This window comes from Schistocerca gregaria, chromosome 11 (genome assembly GCF_023897955.1).
Source record: "Schistocerca gregaria isolate iqSchGreg1 chromosome 11, iqSchGreg1.2, whole genome shotgun sequence".
NCBI classification, from domain to species: domain Eukaryota; kingdom Metazoa; phylum Arthropoda; class Insecta; order Orthoptera; family Acrididae; genus Schistocerca; species Schistocerca gregaria.
Window position 1 is genome coordinate 55,925,891 of NC_064930.1, and position 21,355 is coordinate 55,947,245.

The 21,355-nt window shown below is 41.1% G+C and overlaps 1 protein-coding gene across 1 annotated transcript in view; it reads left to right on the forward strand.

The window, feature by feature from the left end:
• Positions 1-14,990: 14,990 nt before the first annotated feature.
• The window catches only part of LOC126295017 (uncharacterized), a 135,055-nt gene continuing 128,690 nt past the window's right edge, over positions 14,991-21,355 (forward strand). Inside the window, exon 1 of the mRNA XM_049987269.1 lies at positions 14,991-15,289. Coding sequence (XP_049843226.1) covers positions 15,137-15,289 — 153 coding nt within the window. The 5' untranslated portion in view covers positions 14,991-15,136. The remainder of the gene's footprint in view (positions 15,290-21,355) is intronic.

Genomic DNA, 21,355 nt, shown 5'->3' on the forward strand with positions numbered 1-21,355 from the left:
GATTGGACAGAGGAGTGTGAGGATGCATTTAAGAGTTTGAAAAACAAATTAGTAAATAATAAAATGCTAGGACTTCAAAATTTTTCACTGACTTTCTGTATGCAAGTTTTTTGGTTTGGGGGTAGAAATTTTCCAATTAGTACCTACTGGGATGGGGGCTGAACACAAAACTATCCCTTTTGCTAGTAGAACATTACAGCCACACCAAAAGAACTATTCCATTTCAGAATTAGGCTTTGGCAATTAAATTTGGATCTCAAAAGTTTGAGTACTATTTGATTAGACATAAGACCATAGTGTATACAGATCATAAGGTTTTGAGTTACCTTCAGAAGTGCAGGCTGAAACACACCAGGTAAACTAGGTGGGCTTTGTATTTCCAACAATTTGATTTGGAGGTAAGGTATGTAAGACAATATTGTGCCTGATGTGTTGTCTAGGATACCAGCAGGGAAGAAGTATACTGACAGTACTGAGAACCATGAAGAACAAGTAAGGTTGCTTTATTTGCAGGGAGTGAAGAACAATAAAATGAGGAAAATTTGCAAGCAAATGAGAAGGTACCAGAATGAGGATACAAATTTAAGGTCGGTTAAGCAGTATTAAAACATTCCAAAGGTGAAACAGTACTATAATACACACAAAGGGTTGTTTTAGCAGGAAAAATTTGAATGATCAGGACTGGAAGGTTATGCTTCCCTACCAACATGTTGATAAATTTATTGACTACTGACATGAGAGCTATGGACATTATGGGATCAGGAGAATAGTCGCTAAGATACAGGAAACAGTAATATTTAACAATTTGTGGAGAAGGGTTAATCAGAGACTAGAAAAGTGTGATAAATGTCAGAGAGTAAAGACAACCGTTGTGCTATCAAAAGGCTTAATGTAGTCTGACCTTCCTAGCGAACTTAAGAGATTATAGCAGGTGACCTTCTAGGAGCATTGCCTACATCTACAGGAGGTTGCAAGTATATTTTCATTGTGTTGGACACATTCTCAAAATATGTAAATCTGTATCCAATTAAGAAGGCAAATAATAATACTATAATGGACAAGTTGACATCTGATTACCTCTGCAATGTAGTGGTACCAAAATCACTTTTGCCTGACAGTGTGCCACAATTTGTTTCAGAGAGGTTTGAACACTGTATGGCAATACACAAGATAAACCAGAAAGATTTCTACCTATTTTCCACAAGGTAACATGAGTGAAAGGGTTATGAAGGGAATTAATAGACCGTGCAGAATTTATTGCAGTAAGAAACACACAGCCTGGGCAGGTCATATTCGATATTTTGAAAATATTATCCACATTTTATGGAACAAATTGACAGGATTTGCCACATATGAGCTTATGTTCAATGCGAGACCCAGCAACATCATCAGATCAGAAGTGGATTTCCCTCAGGTAAGACTAAAAGACAAAACTGGATAAAGAGATGATGAAAAAGAAAGCAGCAGGAAGGAAGAGAAGAAATAACAAAGGAGTGAATCCAGTGCGTTTTAGAATAGGTGACCTTATCCTCATCAAAACCAAAGAAAAATATAACAAAGGAAAAATTTGTACACAAACCAAATGGCAGTTATGAGAGTCGAGGGGCATGAAAGGGAAGCAGTGGTTGGGAAGAGAGTGAAACAGGGTTGTAGCCTATCCCTGATGTTATTCAATCTGTATATTGAGCAAGCAGTAAAGGAAACAAAAGAAAAATTTGGAGTAGGTATTAAAATCCATGGAGAAGAAATAAAAACTTTGAGGTTTGCCAATGACATTGTAATTCTGTGAGAAACAGCAAAGGACTTGGAAGAGCAGTTGAACGGAATGGACAGTGTCTTGAAATGAGGGTATAAGATGAACATCAACAAAACCAAAACGAGGATAATGAAATGTAGTTGAATTAAATCGGGTGATACTGAGGGAATTAGATTAGGAAATGACACTTAAAGTAGTAAAGGAGTTTTGCTATTTGGCGAGCAAAATAACTGATGATGATCAAAGTAGAAAGGATATAAAATGTAGACTGGCAATGGCAAGGAAAGCGTTACTGAAGAAGAGAAATTTGTTAACATCAAATATAGATTTATCAGGAAGTCGTTTATGAAAGTATTTGTACGTATTGTAGCCATGTATGAAAGTGAAACATGGACACTTAATTGTTTGGATCAGAAGAGAATAGAAGCTTTCGAAATGTGGTGCTACAAAAGAATACTAAAGATTAGATGGGTAGATCACATAACTAATGAGGAGGTATTGAATAGAATTGGGGAGAAGAGAAGTTTGTGGCACAACTTGACTAAAAGAAGGGATCAGGTGGTAGGACATGTTCTGAGGCATCTAGGGATCAGAAATTTAGTATTGGAGGGCAGTATGGAGGGCAAAAATCGTAGAGGGAGGCCTAGAGATGAATAAACTAAGCAGATTCAGAAGGGTGTAGGCTGCGGTATGTACTGGGAGATGAAGCAGCTTGCACAAATAGAGTAGCATGGAGAGCTGCATCAAACCAGTCTCAGGACTGAAGACCACAACAACAACATACTTTAAGATTGAGACTGTCGCGTGGGAAGGTAAGTGTTCAACTGATACACGTAGCCCAATATGTGGTATATCTGAATAATTTAGAGACAAGATTGAGTATAGTGCAAATTTTGTGGAAATGTCCATTGTGGGTGTAAAGATAAGAGGAGCTACAGGTAAGCAATGTGAATTCGTAAAATCTCAGGTACTTTCAATGTTTAGTATAGAAAACAAAACTTTTGAACATGGATTTTAAGTGACCCCTAGCCTGGAAGAAAATATAATTCTCGATATTGGTTGAATAGTGAAAGTTGAGGCTTGTTTTGGATGGGCATTCTAAGAAATTAATACTTATGTGAAAACAAATTTCTGTATTTTAAACTGTGGGAAAAGTTGTAACTGTTTGCAAAACATTGTGAACCAAGGTGAGTACCAGGTGTTTGAAGAGACTGAGGATCAAGATCTTGAATGTATAGTAGATTAGTAAGAAAGGGTAGCTACAACTCTTAATGAACAAGAACTTAGGATTTTGTTATTAGGATTTAGAAATGTACTTAGTAAATAACCAGGGAAAGTGAAAGGCTGTCAGTGAATGCTCTACCATATAGATCATCAACCTGTCTTTCTCAAGCGATGAAATATACCATTTTCAAAAAGAAAAGTTGTAGGGAAAGAGCTTCATAAAATGGAGACATGGGTGTAATTGAGAGAAGTAGGAGTGATTTCAATAATCATTTACTTGTGATAAGTAAGAGAAATGGTGTAGTAAGAAATATTTTGTACTCTAGACATGTTATTAAATTTCTTATGAGAGAGAATGACCATCCTTAGAACATGGATGATCTGATACACAAATCTGATTATGTAAAATACGTGAGTATCTTGGACTTCACCTCTGGATTTCACCAGATAACACTTGAAATTAATTCTGCAAGGAATACAGAATTTTTGTCTGGAGGTAAGTGGTTTCAATACTGTGTTGTGCCATTTGGGCTAAATGTATATGCAGCTGAATTCATAAGAGCCCTGGATTCTGTCTTGGATAGTGAAGTGAGTTCAAAATTAATTGTGCATGCTGATGACATTCTGGTCATTGTAATGACTTGGGAACAATTATTTGGTGGTATGGCTGTACCCTGCTGGACCAGTCAACTTACAAGAGATATTAGATGCTGAGTAATGTACTCATGCATCTCTCAACTACATCAGTGTTGTGACTGAGATTTGTAAATTGTTACCCAAGACTGCCAAAGAGAGTGGTATCCCACATATACAGATGTTTCTTTTTAAGTAGAGGGACTGACATCCCAATACATTATATAACTTTCAATCAGTATGGTTTTCCCTTTATTCGTGTTTTTCTTTTTTTACCAATTGTAAATGATTCTATTAGGCCTTTACATAAGTAGGTTTGTTTTTATGAACAACTAGCAAATAGTATGGAAGACATTACTAGTATATACAATATAATATGATACAGATATGTCAGCTTTCATACACTGATTTTTGTCCTCAAGCTACTCGATTATGTCATCATTCAGAAGCTAATTATGACTCTGTTCACCTGTTTTTTATCGTGAGTATTGCACTATTGTGTCTGACTGAAACTTTAATTGTGGGCAAACTCATGCTTAACTCTGTTTTGTGTACCCCTTGTCATCACAACACTGTGTGTGTGCTCAAGGAGAGCATGCAACTATTGATTGAGGCTAGATGCTTCTTATAATTATTCTTTACATATGATTGAAATGATTGTGAACTTTATTCATTTAGTTGTGTTGAAAGATTTTTTGCTGGTTTGTACATGTGTGGTTTGAATTCATGGTTTGGTCCCTACATTGTATGCCTGTTGTTGTTGTTGTTGTTGTTGTTGTTGTTGTTGTGGTCTTCAGTCCAGAGACTGGATAGGCCCTAATATTTTATGATTAATTTGTCCTTTCGTAAATTGACATACGAGGAGCATTTGACAAGTCCATGCAAAAATAAAAACTACTTACATCTGTGGGGAAACCTTTTTTAGTTTTCAAAATAGTCGCCTTTTAGACTTATACACTTCATCCAACACTTTTCTAATTTTTTGATCCCTTTCAAATAATAGAAATTGTCCAAGTCTGCAAAACAGATATTAGTTGCTGCAGTCACCTCCTCATCTGAATAAAATCTTTGTCCCGCCAGCACTTTCAACAAATTGAGAAACAAATAGTAACCTGAGGGACTGGAGAATAGGGGGGATGTGAAACGAGTTGGAATCCTATGTCCATTAATTTTGCGACCACAATGGCTGAGGTGTGTGTCGGGCATTGTCATGATGGAAAAGGACTTTTCACCGGTTCAATCTTGCAGCACGTTTTTCAAATGGTCCAATTAAGATGAATAATATGCATCTGTAATAGTTTTATCCCTTTCCAGATAGTCAATGAGGATTATCCGCTGCAAATCCAAAAAGACAATTGCCATAACATTTCCAGCCAAAGGAATGGTCTTCGCATTTTTTGGTTCAGATTCTGCCTTCGTAACCCGTTGTTTAGATTGTTCTTTGGTCTCAGGAGCATAGTAATTGATTCATGTTTCATTCACAGTGATGAAAAGGTGCTTAAAGTCCTGCAGATTCTTCCTGAACAGCTGCAAACTATCCTTGCAGCACTTCACACGTTTCCATTTATGGTCAACCGTGAGCAATCGTGGAACCCACCTTGCGGATAGCTTTCTCATGTTCAAATGTCTATGCAAAATATTATGTACCCATTGATTCGAGATGCCCACAGCACAAGCAATCTCACACACCTTAACACTTCTGTCATCCATCATCATATCACGGATTTTATCAATTATTCCTGTAGTCATAGCCTCCACAGGGCGTCCAGAACATTCAGCACCACCTGTGCCCAAATGGCCACTTCAAAAATTTTGAAACCATTAATAAATTGTTCTAAACAAAGGTTCAGAGTCACCATGATGTTTATCAAGCTTCTCTTTAGTCTCCTGAGGCGTGTTGTCATTCATAAAGTAATGTTTAATCACCACACGAAATACTTCTTCATCCATTTTTTTGACAATCACTCAACTTCTTTGATTCACAAGAATGCCAAACACAAAGAAATATACCAATTTGGCTGAAACTTGTTGTGTGCTCTTTCCAAAGATGCTACTAACTAAACATAACCTCGATACGTGCCGGTGGTGCCAACACTCAGACTTTGCATGGACTGTTCATATGCCCTTTGTATCCTTAAATACTCGGCTTCATGTGGCTGATTGATTTTGTCCTACATTCCTTCTCATGATTAAGTATATTTTTCTGATCTGTACCCATCATTGTGTTTTTCGAGTCTGCTCACTCGTCTTACAGTTAGGCTCTGAATTTTTTCTCATCTCCTTTGAAGATTTGAAGGTTTGATATTTATGGATGTAAACTTGAAATTTGTAATTCTAGTAATTTACCTTGTCACTGTATTTGTTTCTACAGTTTAGTGTTGTAATGTTGTAGTTTTGACTTTGCATTATTTGTCTTGGGGGCAGTATGTTCCACAGATCAGAGAATCGGAATACCATATCCTGATATATGTATAGTAGATATTTCTTTTATGTGTTCTGAGGTGTGTTACATATAAGATACTTCTATACAACTGTATTCTGAGGCAGTATGTTCCACAGATCAGAGAATTGGAATACCATATCCCGATATATGTATAGTAGATATTTCTTTTATGTTTTCTGTAATGTGTTACATATCAGATACTTCTATACAGCTGTATTCTATCTTTTGGCATCATTCTGTCACTATTTGGAAAACCTTACGGTCTGTCACAAAATATTGTAAAAACATTGCTTTCAAATTTTGTGAGGAGGATATTGTAGAGGAACAACCTCCTCTAGCATTACTTTTCTGAACAGAAGTAATCAATATCAGAAATAATTACATTTTAAACTGGTCAGTATTATCTCAGCTGTTTTCTGGAAGAATTACCCATGATTTTGTGCATGTTATATTTCAGACTAAAATGTGATCAGACATGTTTTAATTTTTGTAATAACAGTGTAATTTCTGATTTTGAATTGTAGATTGTAAAGACAGTGAAAATGTAAAAGAATAACAATTACAGAAGCAAAAATTTCTGCTCAGGCAATACTTCAGCATTATTTACATCAATTGGAATCATGAGAACCTACAATGTCAAAAATTTCAGCTTCAGGAATGAGCCCCTAGACATGAAGAATTGGAACCAAATGTGAGCAAATGAGATATGTAAAAAGGTTATTGTAAGTCTCATTCCTCTCAAAGCTTATGAAAAGTGTTGATTATAAAGTCAGTTATGTAATGGAGGGGCCGGCCGCGGTGGACTCGCGGTTCTAGGCGCACAGTCCGGAATGTGTGTGATGTGTGTGATGTCTTTAGGTTAGTTAGGTTTCAGTAGTTCTAAGTTCTAGGGGACTGATGACCACAGAAGTTAAGTCCCATAGTGCTCAGAGCCTTTTGAACCATTTTTTTGTAATGGAGGAATGAATTACAAGACTGGTGTGGTGCTGAAGAGGCATCGCAGAAGAGACTACATTAATCAGGTTGTTAGGGTTACAGTTCTTGGGCATTACAGTGGGCTTAGTGTGGGTGACAGAAGCATGGAAAATAAAATTGAAGCAGCTGCACTGTTACAGTGAATGTTAAAAATCATAAATATATTTTTGCACTGTATGCCAGACACAAATACTGAAGCATTTGCACAGTCCTGAGAGAAAATTGACCACTTTTTAGCATAATGAACTAAGGACAGAATATATATTCTTGGTGACATAAATACTGGTTTAAGACTAAGGCAACCACACATTTTAGTTTTCTTAAAATGCTAAGATTGGGTAACTTTTACTGCATTAAGAGTTGGTAACAATTTTTCTGTCATCAGCATTCATTAACGATACTTCACGTAATGGCAGAGTTACGACTACCTATCATTGTGTCCTGGAATGCTTCCGGATGCCATGAAGGGCACAGGTTGCTGCCAACTGCAGGTGGTGGCTCATGTCGGTACCAATGACGTGTGTCGCCTTGGATTGGAGCAGATTATGTCTGTTTTCGGGCAGCTGGTGGAAATGGTAAAGACTGCCAATCTTGCTTCCGAGATTAAGGCGGAGCTCACCATCTGCACCATTGTTGACTGTGGTCCTTAGCTGCAGAGACGAGTGGAGGGTCTGAATCAGAGGCTCAGGCGGTTCTGTGACGTGTAGGCTGCAGATTCCTTGACTTGCGCCATCAGGTGTTGTGTTTCCAGGTTCCACTTAATAGGTCAGGAGACCACTACACACAGGAGGCAGCTACACAGGTAGTAGGGGCTGTGTGGAAGGGACTGGGCGGTTTTCTAGGTTAGAGGATCTTAGGGAACAACAGAAGAGGCGACCATCTAAAAGTGGGCATGTAAAACACATTAAGGTAGTTGTACAAGCGATTGGTATTGTAGTTGTAAATTGTCGTAGCTGTGTTGGAAAAGAACCAGAGCTTAGAAAGCACTGAAGTTCAAATAGCTGTAGGTTCAGAGAGCTGGCTACAGCTGGAATTAAGTTCAGCCGAAATTTTTTCAAACGATCTAACAGTGTTCAGAAAGGATAGGTTAAATACAGTTGGTAGTGGAGTATTTATTGCTGTCAGAGGTAGTTTGCCTTGTAGCGAAATTGAAGTAGATAGTTCGTGTGAAATAGTAAGGGGTAGAGGTTATACCTGACAGTTGGACTAAACTATTAACTGGATTGCTTTACCGATCCCACGTCTCAGAAGATATAGTTTCTGAGCGGTTCAAAGACAACTTGAGTCTCATTTCAAATAAGTGCCCTGCTCATATAATTAAAGTCGGTGGTGACTTCAATCTACCACTGTTATGCTCGAAAAATTATAAGTTTAAAGCCGGCGGCAGGCATAAAACGTCATCCAAAATTGTGGTGAATGCTTTCTCAGAAAATTAATTTGAACAATTAATCCATGAGCCCACTTGAAGCGTAAATGGTTGCGAAAGCATACTCTACCTTATAGCAACAAATAATCCTGGACAAATAGTGAGTATTGTGATGAATACAGGGATTGGTGACCACAAGGCAGTTGCTGCTACGATTAATACCATAACACCTACAACCAACAAAAAGAGATGCAAAGTATATCGATTTAAAAAGCTGATAAAAATGCTGTTAAAGCTTTTTTAAGAGACAGTCTTCACTCCTTCCGATCTGATCATGTAAGTGTAGAAAATTTGTGGAATGTTTTCAAAGAGATAGTTCAAACGGTTCAAATGGTTCTGAACACAATGGCACTTAACATCTATAGTCATCAGTCCCCTAAAACTGAGAACTATTTAAACCTAACCAACCTAAGGACATCACACACATCCATGACCGAGGCAGGATTCGAACCTGCGACCTGTAACGTTCCCTCTTTCTGTTTATTTAGGTTTGATTTGTTTGAATGTTATTCTTTATTTCTATTATTCGGAATCTTTTCTTTTTATTAAATTGAGCCTGAAACTTACGTAATAAATACTTCGCGTGAAGTACGATTTGCAGCATAAACAAAAATTAATTTCGGAAATGTAATCCACTAAATATTAAAAGTAAAGCTTTTGAACCACGCGCGTGACTGACTAGATACATTCAGTGGGTACGTACATTCGCGTGCGAGTGGTTGCGGTCTGATAAGAAATTTTCATTTTGAAATAATTTCGTCGTATCACACTCGGAGATTGCGAACGTACATTCAGAGTAGAGGCACGTACGTTCTATCATTCCCCGTGGCCTGGGTAAAAGAATGGCAATTATTTAAATCTAAGAGTATTTCTTTTGCACCGGACTAGTATTTTTATAAGAAAAAGAAGATTGTAGGTTCTGAATGTCTCGGCAAAACGAATCGGAAGTAATTTTAGCGGCCACGAAAGGAAGGTAGAGAGCACAATCACGTACCTCTATTGTTGAGCAGCGCCGTTTTGAAGATCTTCGGTTCCACCTAAAACTCGCCTTCTCTGCTTAACATAAATACTCCATAGGCATGGGAATAAGGCTTGTTGTGCGATGAAAATAATATAAAACACATCTTGCGTCTTTTAACTCATTCATTTACCACACACACACACACACACACTAGTAATTAGACAGTATGACATCCCACCAGCCCATCAGAACAAAAGGTAGTCGTTCATACAAGAAATAAAAAACGAAGGGCGAAATTGTTCCTATGTCTCTCAAAGATAAAAAGTTTACCAGATATTTCTCTGGTGTGTCACTGGAACAATTTTTCAGCACCTCTGCGATCAAATCACAATATTTTCAGTTCCTTTACAGACCGTAGCGATCACGAGGTTCCAGACTGAATCGCCTATAACTGCATGGCCAAAGAGATAATATCGACAGCATTTGAGAGATATATACCTAATAAATTATTAAGTGATGGTGCTTATCACCCATAGTACACAAAACAGGTCTGATCGTTGTTGCAGAAGCAATGAAAAAAGCATGCTAAATTTAAAAGAACGCACATTCCCCAAGATTGGCAAAGTTTTACAGAAGTTCGAAATATAGCGCATTCTTCAATGCAAGATGCTTTTAATAATTTCCACAACGAAATGCTGTCTCAAAATCTGGCAGAAAACCCAAAGAGATTCTGGTCATACACAAAGCACACCAGTGGCAAGATGCAATCAATAACTTCACTGCGTGATAACAACGGTGAAGTCACCAATGACAGTGCCACTAAATTAGAGTTATTAAACACGGTTTTCCGAAACTCCTTCACCAAAGAAGACGAAGTAAAATATTCCTGAATTCCAATCAAGAACAACTGCCATGATGATAAACATAGAAGTAGATATCCTCGTGTAACAAAGTAGCTTAAATCACTTAATAAAGGCAAGGCCTCTGGTCCATATTGTATACCAGTCAGGTTCCTCTCATGGTATGATGATAAAATAACTCCATATTTAGCAATTATGTACAACCAATCCCTCACAGAGAGATCCGTACCTAAAGACTGGAAAATTGTTCAAGTCACACCAGACCCAAAAAGGGAAGTAGGTGTAATTTGCTGAATTACAGGCCTATATCACTAACGTCGATTTGCGGTAGTGTTTTGGAACATATACTGTATTTGAACATTATGAAGTACTTTGAAGAAAACCATTTATTGACACGTAGTCAGCACAGATTCAGAAAATATCGTTTTTGTGAAACACAACTAGCTCTTTATATTGATGAAGTAATAAGTCCTGTCGACAGAGGATGTAAAATTGATTCCATATTTTTAGATTTCCAGAAGGCTTTCGACACCGTTCCTCACAAGCGTCTTCTAACCAAACTGCATGCCTACACAGTATCGCCTCAGTTGTGCGACTGGATTCGTGATTTCCTGTCAGGCAGCTCACAGTTCGTAGTAACAGAAGGAAAGTCATCGAGTAAAACAGAAGTAATTATCCAGCGCTCCCCAAGGAAATGTTATAGGCCATCTATTGTTCCTGATCTATATTAACGACATAGGAGACAATCTGAGTAGCCATCTTAGATTGTTTGTAGATGATGCTGTAATTTACCTGTCTTGTAAAGTCATCAGATGATCAAAACGACTTGAAAAATGATTTAGATTAGATATCTGTAAGTTGCGGGCAGTTGACTCTGAATAAAGAAATGTGCGAAGTTATTCACATGAGTACTAAAAGATATCCGCCAAATTTTGACTAGGCGATAAGTCACACAATTCTGAAGGCTGTAAATTCAATTAAATACTTAGGGATTACAATTAGAAGTAAATAAATAGGAACGATCACATAGATAATGTTGTGGGTAGAGCGAATTAAAGACTGCTATTCATTGGCAGAACACTTAGAAGGAGCAACAGGTCTACTAAAGAGACTGCTTACACCACACTTGTTCGCCCTATTCTGGAGTATTGGTGTGTGGTGTGGGAACCGCATTAGGTGGGACTGACGGATGACATCGAAAAAGTTCAAAGAAGGGCTGCTCGTTTTGTATTGTCGCGAAGTAGGGGAGATAGTGCGACAGGCATGATACATGAATTGGAATGGCAATCATCAAAACAAAGGCGTTTTCTGTTGCGACAGGACCTTCTCATGAAATATCAGTCACCAGTTTTCTACTCCATTCGCGAAAACATTTTATTGTCACCCAACGGCATAGGGAGAAATGATCATCACGATAAGATAATAGAAATCAAGCTCACAGAGAAAATTTAAGTGCTCGTTTTTCCCGCGAGCTGTTGGAGAGTGGAATGGTTGAGAGACAACTTGAAGGTTGGTAATTGAACCCTCTGCCAAGCATTTTTTTGTGAACAGCAGAGTAATCACATAGAGATAGATCCTCCGCAAGCCACTTAGGGCGATTAGCGAAGGGTACCCAGTACCACTTGTAGTCATTTCCTTTCCTGCTGCACTCGCAAACACAGAGTGGGAAAACAACTGTGTACATGCCCCTGTATCAGCCCTAATTTCTCCTGTCTCATCTTCCTGCCTCCCTCCCTACTCTTTCCCCCCCCCCCCCCCCCTACTGCAATGTATGTTGGCGGCAGTAAAACCGTTCGGCAGCCAGCTTCAAATCCCAGTTCTCTAAATTTTTCCAATGGTATTTCTCGAAAAGAACGACATCTTTCTCCAAGTATTGCCATTTGAGTTCCCAAAGCAGCTCCATTACACATACGTGTTGTTCGAATCTACCTGTAACAAACGTAATAGCCGTGCTCTCAATTGTTTCGATGTCTTCCTTTAATCCGACCTACTATGTGTCCCGAACACTCCAGCGTTACTCAAGAATAGGTCGCAGCAGTGTCTTATACGTGGTCTCCTTCACAGATGTGCTGTTTGTTGTCGGAGGTTAGGGAAGACACAGACTGCTAGGGACTAGATTATTCAAGCTTCTTTTCTTAAATTCTGTACTAAAATGATTTAATACAACAAAATACATTTGATGACAAAAAATTATTTTTCTTTGGAAGATTTATTTTATTTAGTGTAGCTGTCTGATTTATGTAAAGGTAGTAGTAGATCATCAATCACATCGGTAGGTATATTTGCGCGAAGAGTAACTTAACGTTAGAAATGTGAGTAGATTTGTGAGGAAATAGATAACTATTTCTGGTTGTTCGTGTTTATCTCTGACCACACACAACTTACGCTCTTCTGCTGGGATACTTAAAAATAAAAACATTGCGGCGTGCTTTTTTCTGATGTTTCAAAATTGAATGTAGGTCTCGTAAAATCAACTAACTATGTTTGCTATCATCGTCGGTTTTATGAACCGTTCTTTAAACAATTGATGGGGGAATTCCAGCAATGTTTGTTGACTTTTACGTTTTTATAGATTATGGTGCACTATTAGGCTTTGCTCGGGCATGGTTTGGACAGATGGGGATTAATAATTGATGGGACAACTGCGCCGCCCACGTGTGTGCAACGTTTTACTGCCCACATAAATGGAAGATGCATGTAATCGTCAGAAGAGAGACTATTGTGCATTTAAAATTAGTTGCGACTTTTGACATTTGGCTCAGCATCGGGGACGAGACGCCGTTGCCCAAGTAAGAGCTAAGGCGAGCCGAGCCATCTTTGCCTACCACGCTACCAGCAATTCGGTTGGTAAAACGCCCCTGTTGCCACGCCGACGGCAAACAATACGAAGTGGTGTCGCACATCAGAGGCACCAATGTTCATTAGCTCTCGTTGTGAAGTGATATCTTCTGGCGTTGAAGTGTTCTATAGTCGTCAGGTACTGTGAATGAGTGTTTTGTGCCGGTGCTGTGTTAATGACAACAGTGCAGTATGTCTGAAAACTCAATATTCACAATAAAAATGGGAGTTCAAGAAACACATTCACTGGCAGTGAAAATAATGTTCTGCTGCCAAATATGTCTCTGAATTCGAGAATAATAGTGGACGCTGAGCCATACCACTCTGTTGTCAAGGATAAAGCTACAACAACGCAGTAGATGAAAGTGGATATTTGGTTCTAAGTACAAAGAAATATTCCACTGGATAGAGTTGAACATAGCATGCATAAGGTGAAGTTAATGGAGCTTTAAATGCTGTACGAGCAGAAAGCCCCACAGTACCAGGGTGACAATCTGGCTGACGCCAAAGGACATAGTTTAATCTTCCTTTATCCATATCACGCTACTTTAAAAGCGACTGAGAATATGCTCCATGAGGCTAAAATGCTGAAAGAAGAAGCCATTGGAAATGTTACACCACTGGTCACGTCTCTAGTTGTCAGTCATACCAAGTAGGTAGTAGAGGAGAGATGGATTCACAAAGAACTATGACCAGTTTTGAGTAATACATAACTTCTCTTGTTGCCATGTTAAACACTGCTTCTTTTGTCGAAACACAGATTAGTTTACAAATATTCATCTCACTAACATTCTAATACAGTTGAAATTGCGACAGAATCATGAAACAGAGTGTTATTAAACTAGTAACTGAGGGCAAGTCAGGTCAACAGATTAGAAAACAACCCATTCTCAGAATAGCATAAACGCCAAAAATCTTTACTTATTTTGTCAGAAAACCCACAGATATTCTCGTTTCACCGGATATGGATGGTCCTTAAGAATTACATTATTGCATTGAAAAAATCTTGGTTGCTTCATTGTCGCACCGGATATGAAAGTTTCGCATAATAATCATATGGCAAAATACTCTGATCTTTGTGTGCTATCATTTGTCAAAAATCTTGTTCCGAAAGCTCGAACAGTTTGTGAGATATGTGAGCCTTATGACTAATTCTTTCTGGTTTTTTCTTTGGCGCGTACTTTCATGAGGGTGTGGTTTTTATACAGTCCGTTTTCTCGAGACTGCAGACAGATCACTTCAAGCTTAAGAAATAATTTAGTATTTCTTCCGCCCATGATACGAAGCAGGGTATGATGTAACTTGCACGAAACGCAAATTCCACCAACGCAAATTCACCGCGACTTCTATTTTTTCACTGCAAGCCTTAACAATTCTATGCCTAATATCGAAGCATTCATAGGTCATTATAAAATTGACAAATTTACCTACATGATCATGCGAGAATCTCATGATAGTTCCTTTGCAAATATCGGGCCCCGAAACGAATGTCAATGGCACATAATGATTTCAACTCAGCTTGACCTGTTTATAGGGTTCGTTGACCCTCCAAAAATTGTCGAACATATCAGAATGGAAGCTGGCAATCTACAGCGCAATTTTATATAGACGCACGATTTGGTGATTTGAATGAGTAGAGATGTTTTCCTGGTCCTTCAGTCATGGCATATGTTTCCGTAATAGTAAATACAATCAACAATATATATATGAATTATAATTTCCTGTATTACATTCAGCAATTATTTGCGCTTTCTCTATTTTTAAATTCTATACGGCATTGTAACACTGAGCTAGCAGTGGCGCCTTTCAGCGGCGGGAATGGGAGCTATTTCGGCGTCAGACTGCAGTGCCGAGTCGCAGAGAAGATACACGCTTTGCGTCAATGCCACCTAGAAACAAGGCCTCATATCGTGAGCCTGTGACGTCTGAGAAGCTAGATACCGACACAAGTGATTCGTAGCATATCCATATTGTATTCTGTGCATTTCGTGAGTAGTTATTTAATCTATACTCACTTACGATGCCCCGAAGCTGTTGTATGCCGAATTGCACGGGCAATTACGATAATGGACCTAAAGTCAGTGTATTTTATTTTCCATCTGACGAGAATTTAAGACGGAAATGCTTATCGGCTGTTCACAGACGAGACTGGACACCGAGTAAGAACTCTGTTGTAGGTATCAGTGTATTTGTTTGGTTAGTACAGTGGCATAAGAACTATCTGTATTTCACTTATATGCTGTGAGATCGGTTTCATACTTCGTTATTAATTTTTCAGATGCTATCACATCGAAGTTGCCTGGTTGCCCATCTTACTTGTCGAGTCATCAAACTGCAGTACGAGAGGACCCAGAAATTCGTAGGGGGCGTTTAGGAAATCGTGCTCTTCGAGTTGCTATCCAAGAAAGTGTGGACACACATGCGAAAATGATTGATGCAATATCGTTCGATAGTTCAGAACAAATGAGAACAAAGTTGAGTGAGTGTGAAAACCACAGTGACTGGGTAGTGATAAACAAATCTGACAGTGTGAGCATAGTGTTACTAAATCATAGTCCTTACCCAAGAATTTTTTGCCAAGTAGTTATAAGCACTGATTTATTACTCAGTGTCTTCAATAATGATATTGAAGTGAAATGTATTGGAAACATGAAATTTCCCATGAAAGTAAGTAACATACAGGTGGTAAGTGATGTTCTTAAGAACATTTATCTTCTGTATAATAGTTCTGAGGCTCCTGTGGATAACATTTTGTCTTTAATTGACCAGTTACTGCAAAATTTATTAGAGAAGTTGCCAGGAAACGAAACTAAAATTACATTTTTGAAGGAACAGATTTCAGTCTTGAAGTGCAGAAGTTCAACTCAATTTAGGTATGATACTAACTCCATGATAATGTGGTCACTAGTACATGCTTACAAATTTTTGAGGAACACTGACTGTTTTTCTATGCCTAGTCCTAACACCCTTTCAAGGCTTTGTAGTAAACTCTCAACAAATCCCATCATTGAGCAACAGGGTCATCAGTTTATGAGCTACATCACAAATAAAGTATGTAGTTTATCCTCAGATGATAAAACTGTGCTCCTGTTGATGGATGAAACTCATCTGAAGTCTCATCTTGATTACAAAGCTGGAAATGTTGTAGTATGTACCTTTAACACTGAAAAAATTTTGTGTCCAATCAGCGCCTATGTTTTTATGGTTCAGAGCATGGAATCGCCTTACAAGGATGTTGTATCTATTCTGCCAGTTCATACTATTCAGGGTGATGTTCTGTTCTCTTACATTAAAGCAGTCATTCTTAAATTAGAAGCAGTTGGATTTGAGGTGGTTGGTATAGTAGCAGACAATAATGCAGTTCATAAGAAAGCAGTGTCTTAAGTTTTCTACTCCTCCAGATGTGAAAGTAAAGTACGATCACCCTGTACAGTCTTCTCCAAATAGCCCATTGTATTATTTTGTGGACACTGTCCATATTTTGAAGTGTATATGTAATAACTAGTTTAACCAAAAGGAGCAGTTCTTGTGTTTTCCTGACTTCAGTGACAGTGTGATGGGAGGTTTGTCTTGTGTTGGAGCACTGAAAGAATTGCACTTGATAGAAAAAGATGAACTACTGCAATATGGCAGTTCCTCAACTTTGAAGTCTCTATTTTCTAACTCAACTGAGCGCCAAAATGTCAAGTTAGTGTTGCGTATTTTCAATGATATGACAGTTGTTGCTTTGGACACATTTGGTTCAAAGAAAGCAATTAGCAACTGGGAAAGTACTGCAACATTCATAAAAATAATAAATTGTTGGTGGAATATTGTAAATGTAAAAACATTACTCAAGTGACAGAGGTTAAGAAATATTTTCCAAGAACCAGTGACTAGTAAATCCTGTCGCATACAAAATTTCTTACAGTGCTTCATCTCATGGTTATGTTCTTGGGAAGAGTGTAGTGATGAAAGAAAACTTACTCGAGACACATATGCTGTCGTTGTTATGGTCTTCAGTCCTGAGACTGGTTTGATGCAGCTCTCCATGCTACTCTATCTTGTGCAAGCTTCTTCATCTCCCAGTACGTTCTGCAATCTACATCCTTCTGAATCTGCTTAGTGTAGTCATCTCTTGGTCTCCCTCTACAATTTTTACCCTCCATGCTGCCCTCTAATACTAAATTGGTGATTTCTTGATGCTTCAGAACATGTCCTACCAACTGATCCCTTCTTCTAGTCAAGTTGTGCCACAAACTCCTCTTCTCCCCAATCCTATTCAATACTTCCTCATTAGTTATGTGATCTACCCATCTAATCTTCAGCATTCTTCTGTAGCACCACATTTCGAAAGCTTCTATTCTCTTCTTGTCCAAACTAGTTCTCGTCCATGTTTCACTTCCATACATGGCTACACTCCATACAAATACTTTCAGAAATCAATTTGTTATCACAAATTCTCTGTGAAACCCCAATCTCATAAAATTAGGGGAATAGTCTTTTATGTTCATCAGTAAATATATAATTAGTGCTGCTCCTGCTGTGTGGTTGACAAGTTTTTGTATATTTTTTTGTTCAGTCAGTAAATTAATTATTTTCACAAGGAGAACAATTCATTGCTAGTATTAGCATGTTAGTCTGCCATCATCATAAGTAAAAATTAATCTGCAGAACAGGTCCAGTCTGGTACAAGTGAACTATGGAGTGCAACGGTGAACACTGAACACTAAACATGACGGCACACACGAGACACTAATGGCGATGATCTCCGGCGCGCGAAAGTCCACATAGCATGTGCGAGTCCAGGGACCTGCCGAGAGGGAAAGAAGGGCGGGAGGGGGGGGGGGTGGAGAGGGGAGAACAAAGACGCCAGTGGCTGAGGAAATGAAGGAGGAGTAGAGGGTCAGGGGAGGGGAAGCCCGGGGGAGGAGTGGGAAGAAAGGGAGGAGGGAGGGAGGGTGCCCAAAGGAACAGACACAGGAAGAGGAAAGGAGGATCAAAGTTGGTAGGAGGGGTATATGGAGGGAAGGAGGACATCATCAGTGAGGGGGAGCTGGCGGAAGACACCTTGGGAGAGGGTAAGGAGGGTGGAGAGATGGAGACCGGGTGGGACGGGGGAATAAAGGCGGGGGCGGGAGAGGATGGGCGAGACAAGCGGATGAGGAGGGTCGAGTTTGCGGGAGGCGTACAGGATCCATACCCTCTCAAGGAAAAGAAGGAGGTGGGGGAATGGAATGAGATCATACTGGATCCGTGTGGGGGAGAGGAGACGGATGCGATAGGCTAGGCGAAGAGCATGGCGTTCAAGGATTTGGAGGGATTTGTAAAAGGTAGGAGGGGTGGAGACCCATGCCAGATGGGCATAACAAAGGTGAGGGATTTATAGGTGGAATATGGTGGAGGGGTCAAGACCCCACGTACAGCCAGAAAGGAGCTTGAGGAGACAGAGTCGGGAGTGTGCCTTGGCTTGGATTGTCCGGAGATGTGGGGTCCAGGAGAGTTGACGGTCGAGGGTGACGCCAAGGTTTTTGAGGGTGGGGGTGAGGGCGATAGGATGGCCATAGACGGTGAGATAGAAGTCAAGGAGGCGGAAGGAAGGGGTGGTTTTGCCTACAATCTTCGCCTTGGTTTTGGAGGGATTGACCTTGAGCAACCACTGGTTGCACCAAGCAGTGAACCGTTCAAGATGGGATTGGAGAAGGTGTTGGGAGCACTGCTGGGTGGGGGCAAGGGCCAGGAAGGCGGTGTCATCGGCAAACTGGAGATGGTGGACGGGGGGTGACGGCATTGGTATGTCCGCCATATATAAAAGGTACAGAAGGTGAGATAGGACAGAGCCTTGGGTCACACTGGCGGAAGGAAAAAAGGTGTAGGAATCCGTGTTATAGATGGTGACATAGGAAGGACGGCAGGAGAGAAAGGAGCCAATCAGACGGATGTAATTAATGGAAGGCCAAAGGTTTGGAGCTTGAAGAGGAGATCGGAATGCCATACGCGGTCATAAGCACGTTCGATGTCCAGGGAGAGGAAGATTCAAGAGTGATGGGAATTAAGCTGTTCGGAGAAGAGATGAGTGAGGTGAAGCATGTTTGAGGTCCAGGGAGAGGAAGATTGAAGAGCAACAGGAATTAAGCTGTTTGGATAGGAGAGAAGTGAGGTGAAGGAGAAGGTCGTCGGAAGAGAAGGATGGCCGAAAGCCACACTGGGTAATGGGAAGGAGGCGGTGCTAGCGGAGATGCTGGTGGATTCTGCAGGTGAGGATAGATTCCAGGACCTTGCTGAAGACCGAGGTAAGGCTGATGGGACGGTAGGAGGGGACGGCATACGGCGGTTTACCAGGTTTATGGAACATGAGGATACGGGAGGTGTTCCACAGGTCGGGGTAGTAACCGGTGGACAGGACTACATTGTAGAGCCTGGCTAGGATGGAGAGGAAAGAGACAGGAGCTTCACGAAGGTGACGGTAGGTGACACGATCGTGACCAGGAGCGGTGTTGGGTTTGGTGTGGAGTGTAGCAATGAGATCCTGTGTAGTGATAGGGGCATTGAGTTCCGTGTGTGCAATGGTGTCCAAGTACAGGAAACCTGGCACGAGGGGAGGGACAGAGGTGTCAGTTCGATTGCTGACATCCAGGAAGATGGAGTAATCGAACTGGGGATCGTCGGGGATCGAAAATACATCAGAGAGGTAGGAGGCAAAGTGATTGGCCTTAATAAGGGAGTCAGGGAAGGGGTGATGATCATGGAGAAGAGGATAGTAGGGGGAGGGTTTAGTTCCAGTAAGGCGACGGAAGGCGGACCAGAACTTGGATGAGTTGATAGGCAGGATAGCATTTAAACGGGTGCATGTCTGCCGTCAGTCCCGGCATTTCTTGGCCGCGAGGAAATTACGAATGTGTCGCCGGAGTTGCCAGTGGCATCGTCGTGTGTCCGGGTCACGCGTGTGGAGGAAGGCACGGTAGAGACGACAGGATTCATGGAGGAGGAGGACGGCCTGTGGGTGTAAGGTAGGACAATGGGGGTGGATGGCGACAGTAGGGACGTGGGCTTCCATGGCGTCAGGCAAGGTCTGCTGGAGAAAGGTGGCAGCATGGGTTACATCATAAGGGTGGTGGTAGGTGAAGGGTTGGCTATCAACCTGGGTGGAGACGGTATCCCGGTAGGCATTCCAGTTGGCACAGGAATAGTCATGGATGTACTTTGAGGGAGGGTCATGACGAGGGTCGGGGTGGGGGCGACAACCATCGGAAATGGTGAGGAGGACACGGAGATGGTCGCTACCTATAGGATCCAGGACATCCACCGTTATGCAGCCAAAGAGGTTAGGTTAGGAAAGGATAACATCGGGAGTAGAGTTGGATTTGGGACGGGTGTGCTGGGGGATGGGGTGAGGTCCCCTTGAAGGGAGGAGAGGAACCGATGCCACCGCCGTAACTGGGCGGCGGAAGGACTATGGATGTTGAGGTTGGCGGCGATCACGTAGGAGGAGAAGGTACGGTCAATGTGGGAGAGGAAGCTGTATGGAATGGGGACGTTAGGGCGGGCATAGATGGTGGCGCAGGTAACGGTAAAACCAGGGAAGAGGAGACTAAGGATCAGGTATTCAGTGGGGTCGGGAACGAGAGGTTGGAGCCGAACTGGAATCTGGCAGTGGTGACCAATGGCAACTCTGCCACGCTCAATCGGGAGAGGATTATCGGAGCGGTGAAGGAGGTAGGGCAATGTGTAGTCAATGTGGTGGGGTTGGAGGAACGTTTCATTGAGGAGGAAGGGTTCACGTGGTGGGTGGCAAGGGTGTGCAGGAAGAGGTTCTTGTTGGGGGGGAAGGCAGCAGATGTGGTAGAATAGGATAAGATGCAACACGAGGGTTGGGGTTGGCGGGTTGGAGATGGAGAAAGAGCAAGGGTGAGGGAAACATTGCAGCCAAAACAGGTGATGGTGAGGTGGGAGAGGATGTCAGTATGGATGGTAGGGCTGGGGGAGGAGATGAGAACGAAATACCGTCTGGGAGTGAGGAGAGAGATGGGGGCACCAGGGACGTGTTTACAGAGGAGGAGGGAGAGATTCCGGGCCTCGAGAATGGAAGGATCTGGATGAGAGAGGAGGTATTTGTATAAAGAAGGGGGGGAGGAGGAGGAGGAAGCGGAGGGAGCAGGGGCAGGTGGGGAGACATCCGTGGCATCCTGGGAGGGGGAAGGAGGACGGGGCAGGGCCTTTTTGGGAGCGGAGGAGGTGGCGGGGCCACTAGGGCGTTTAA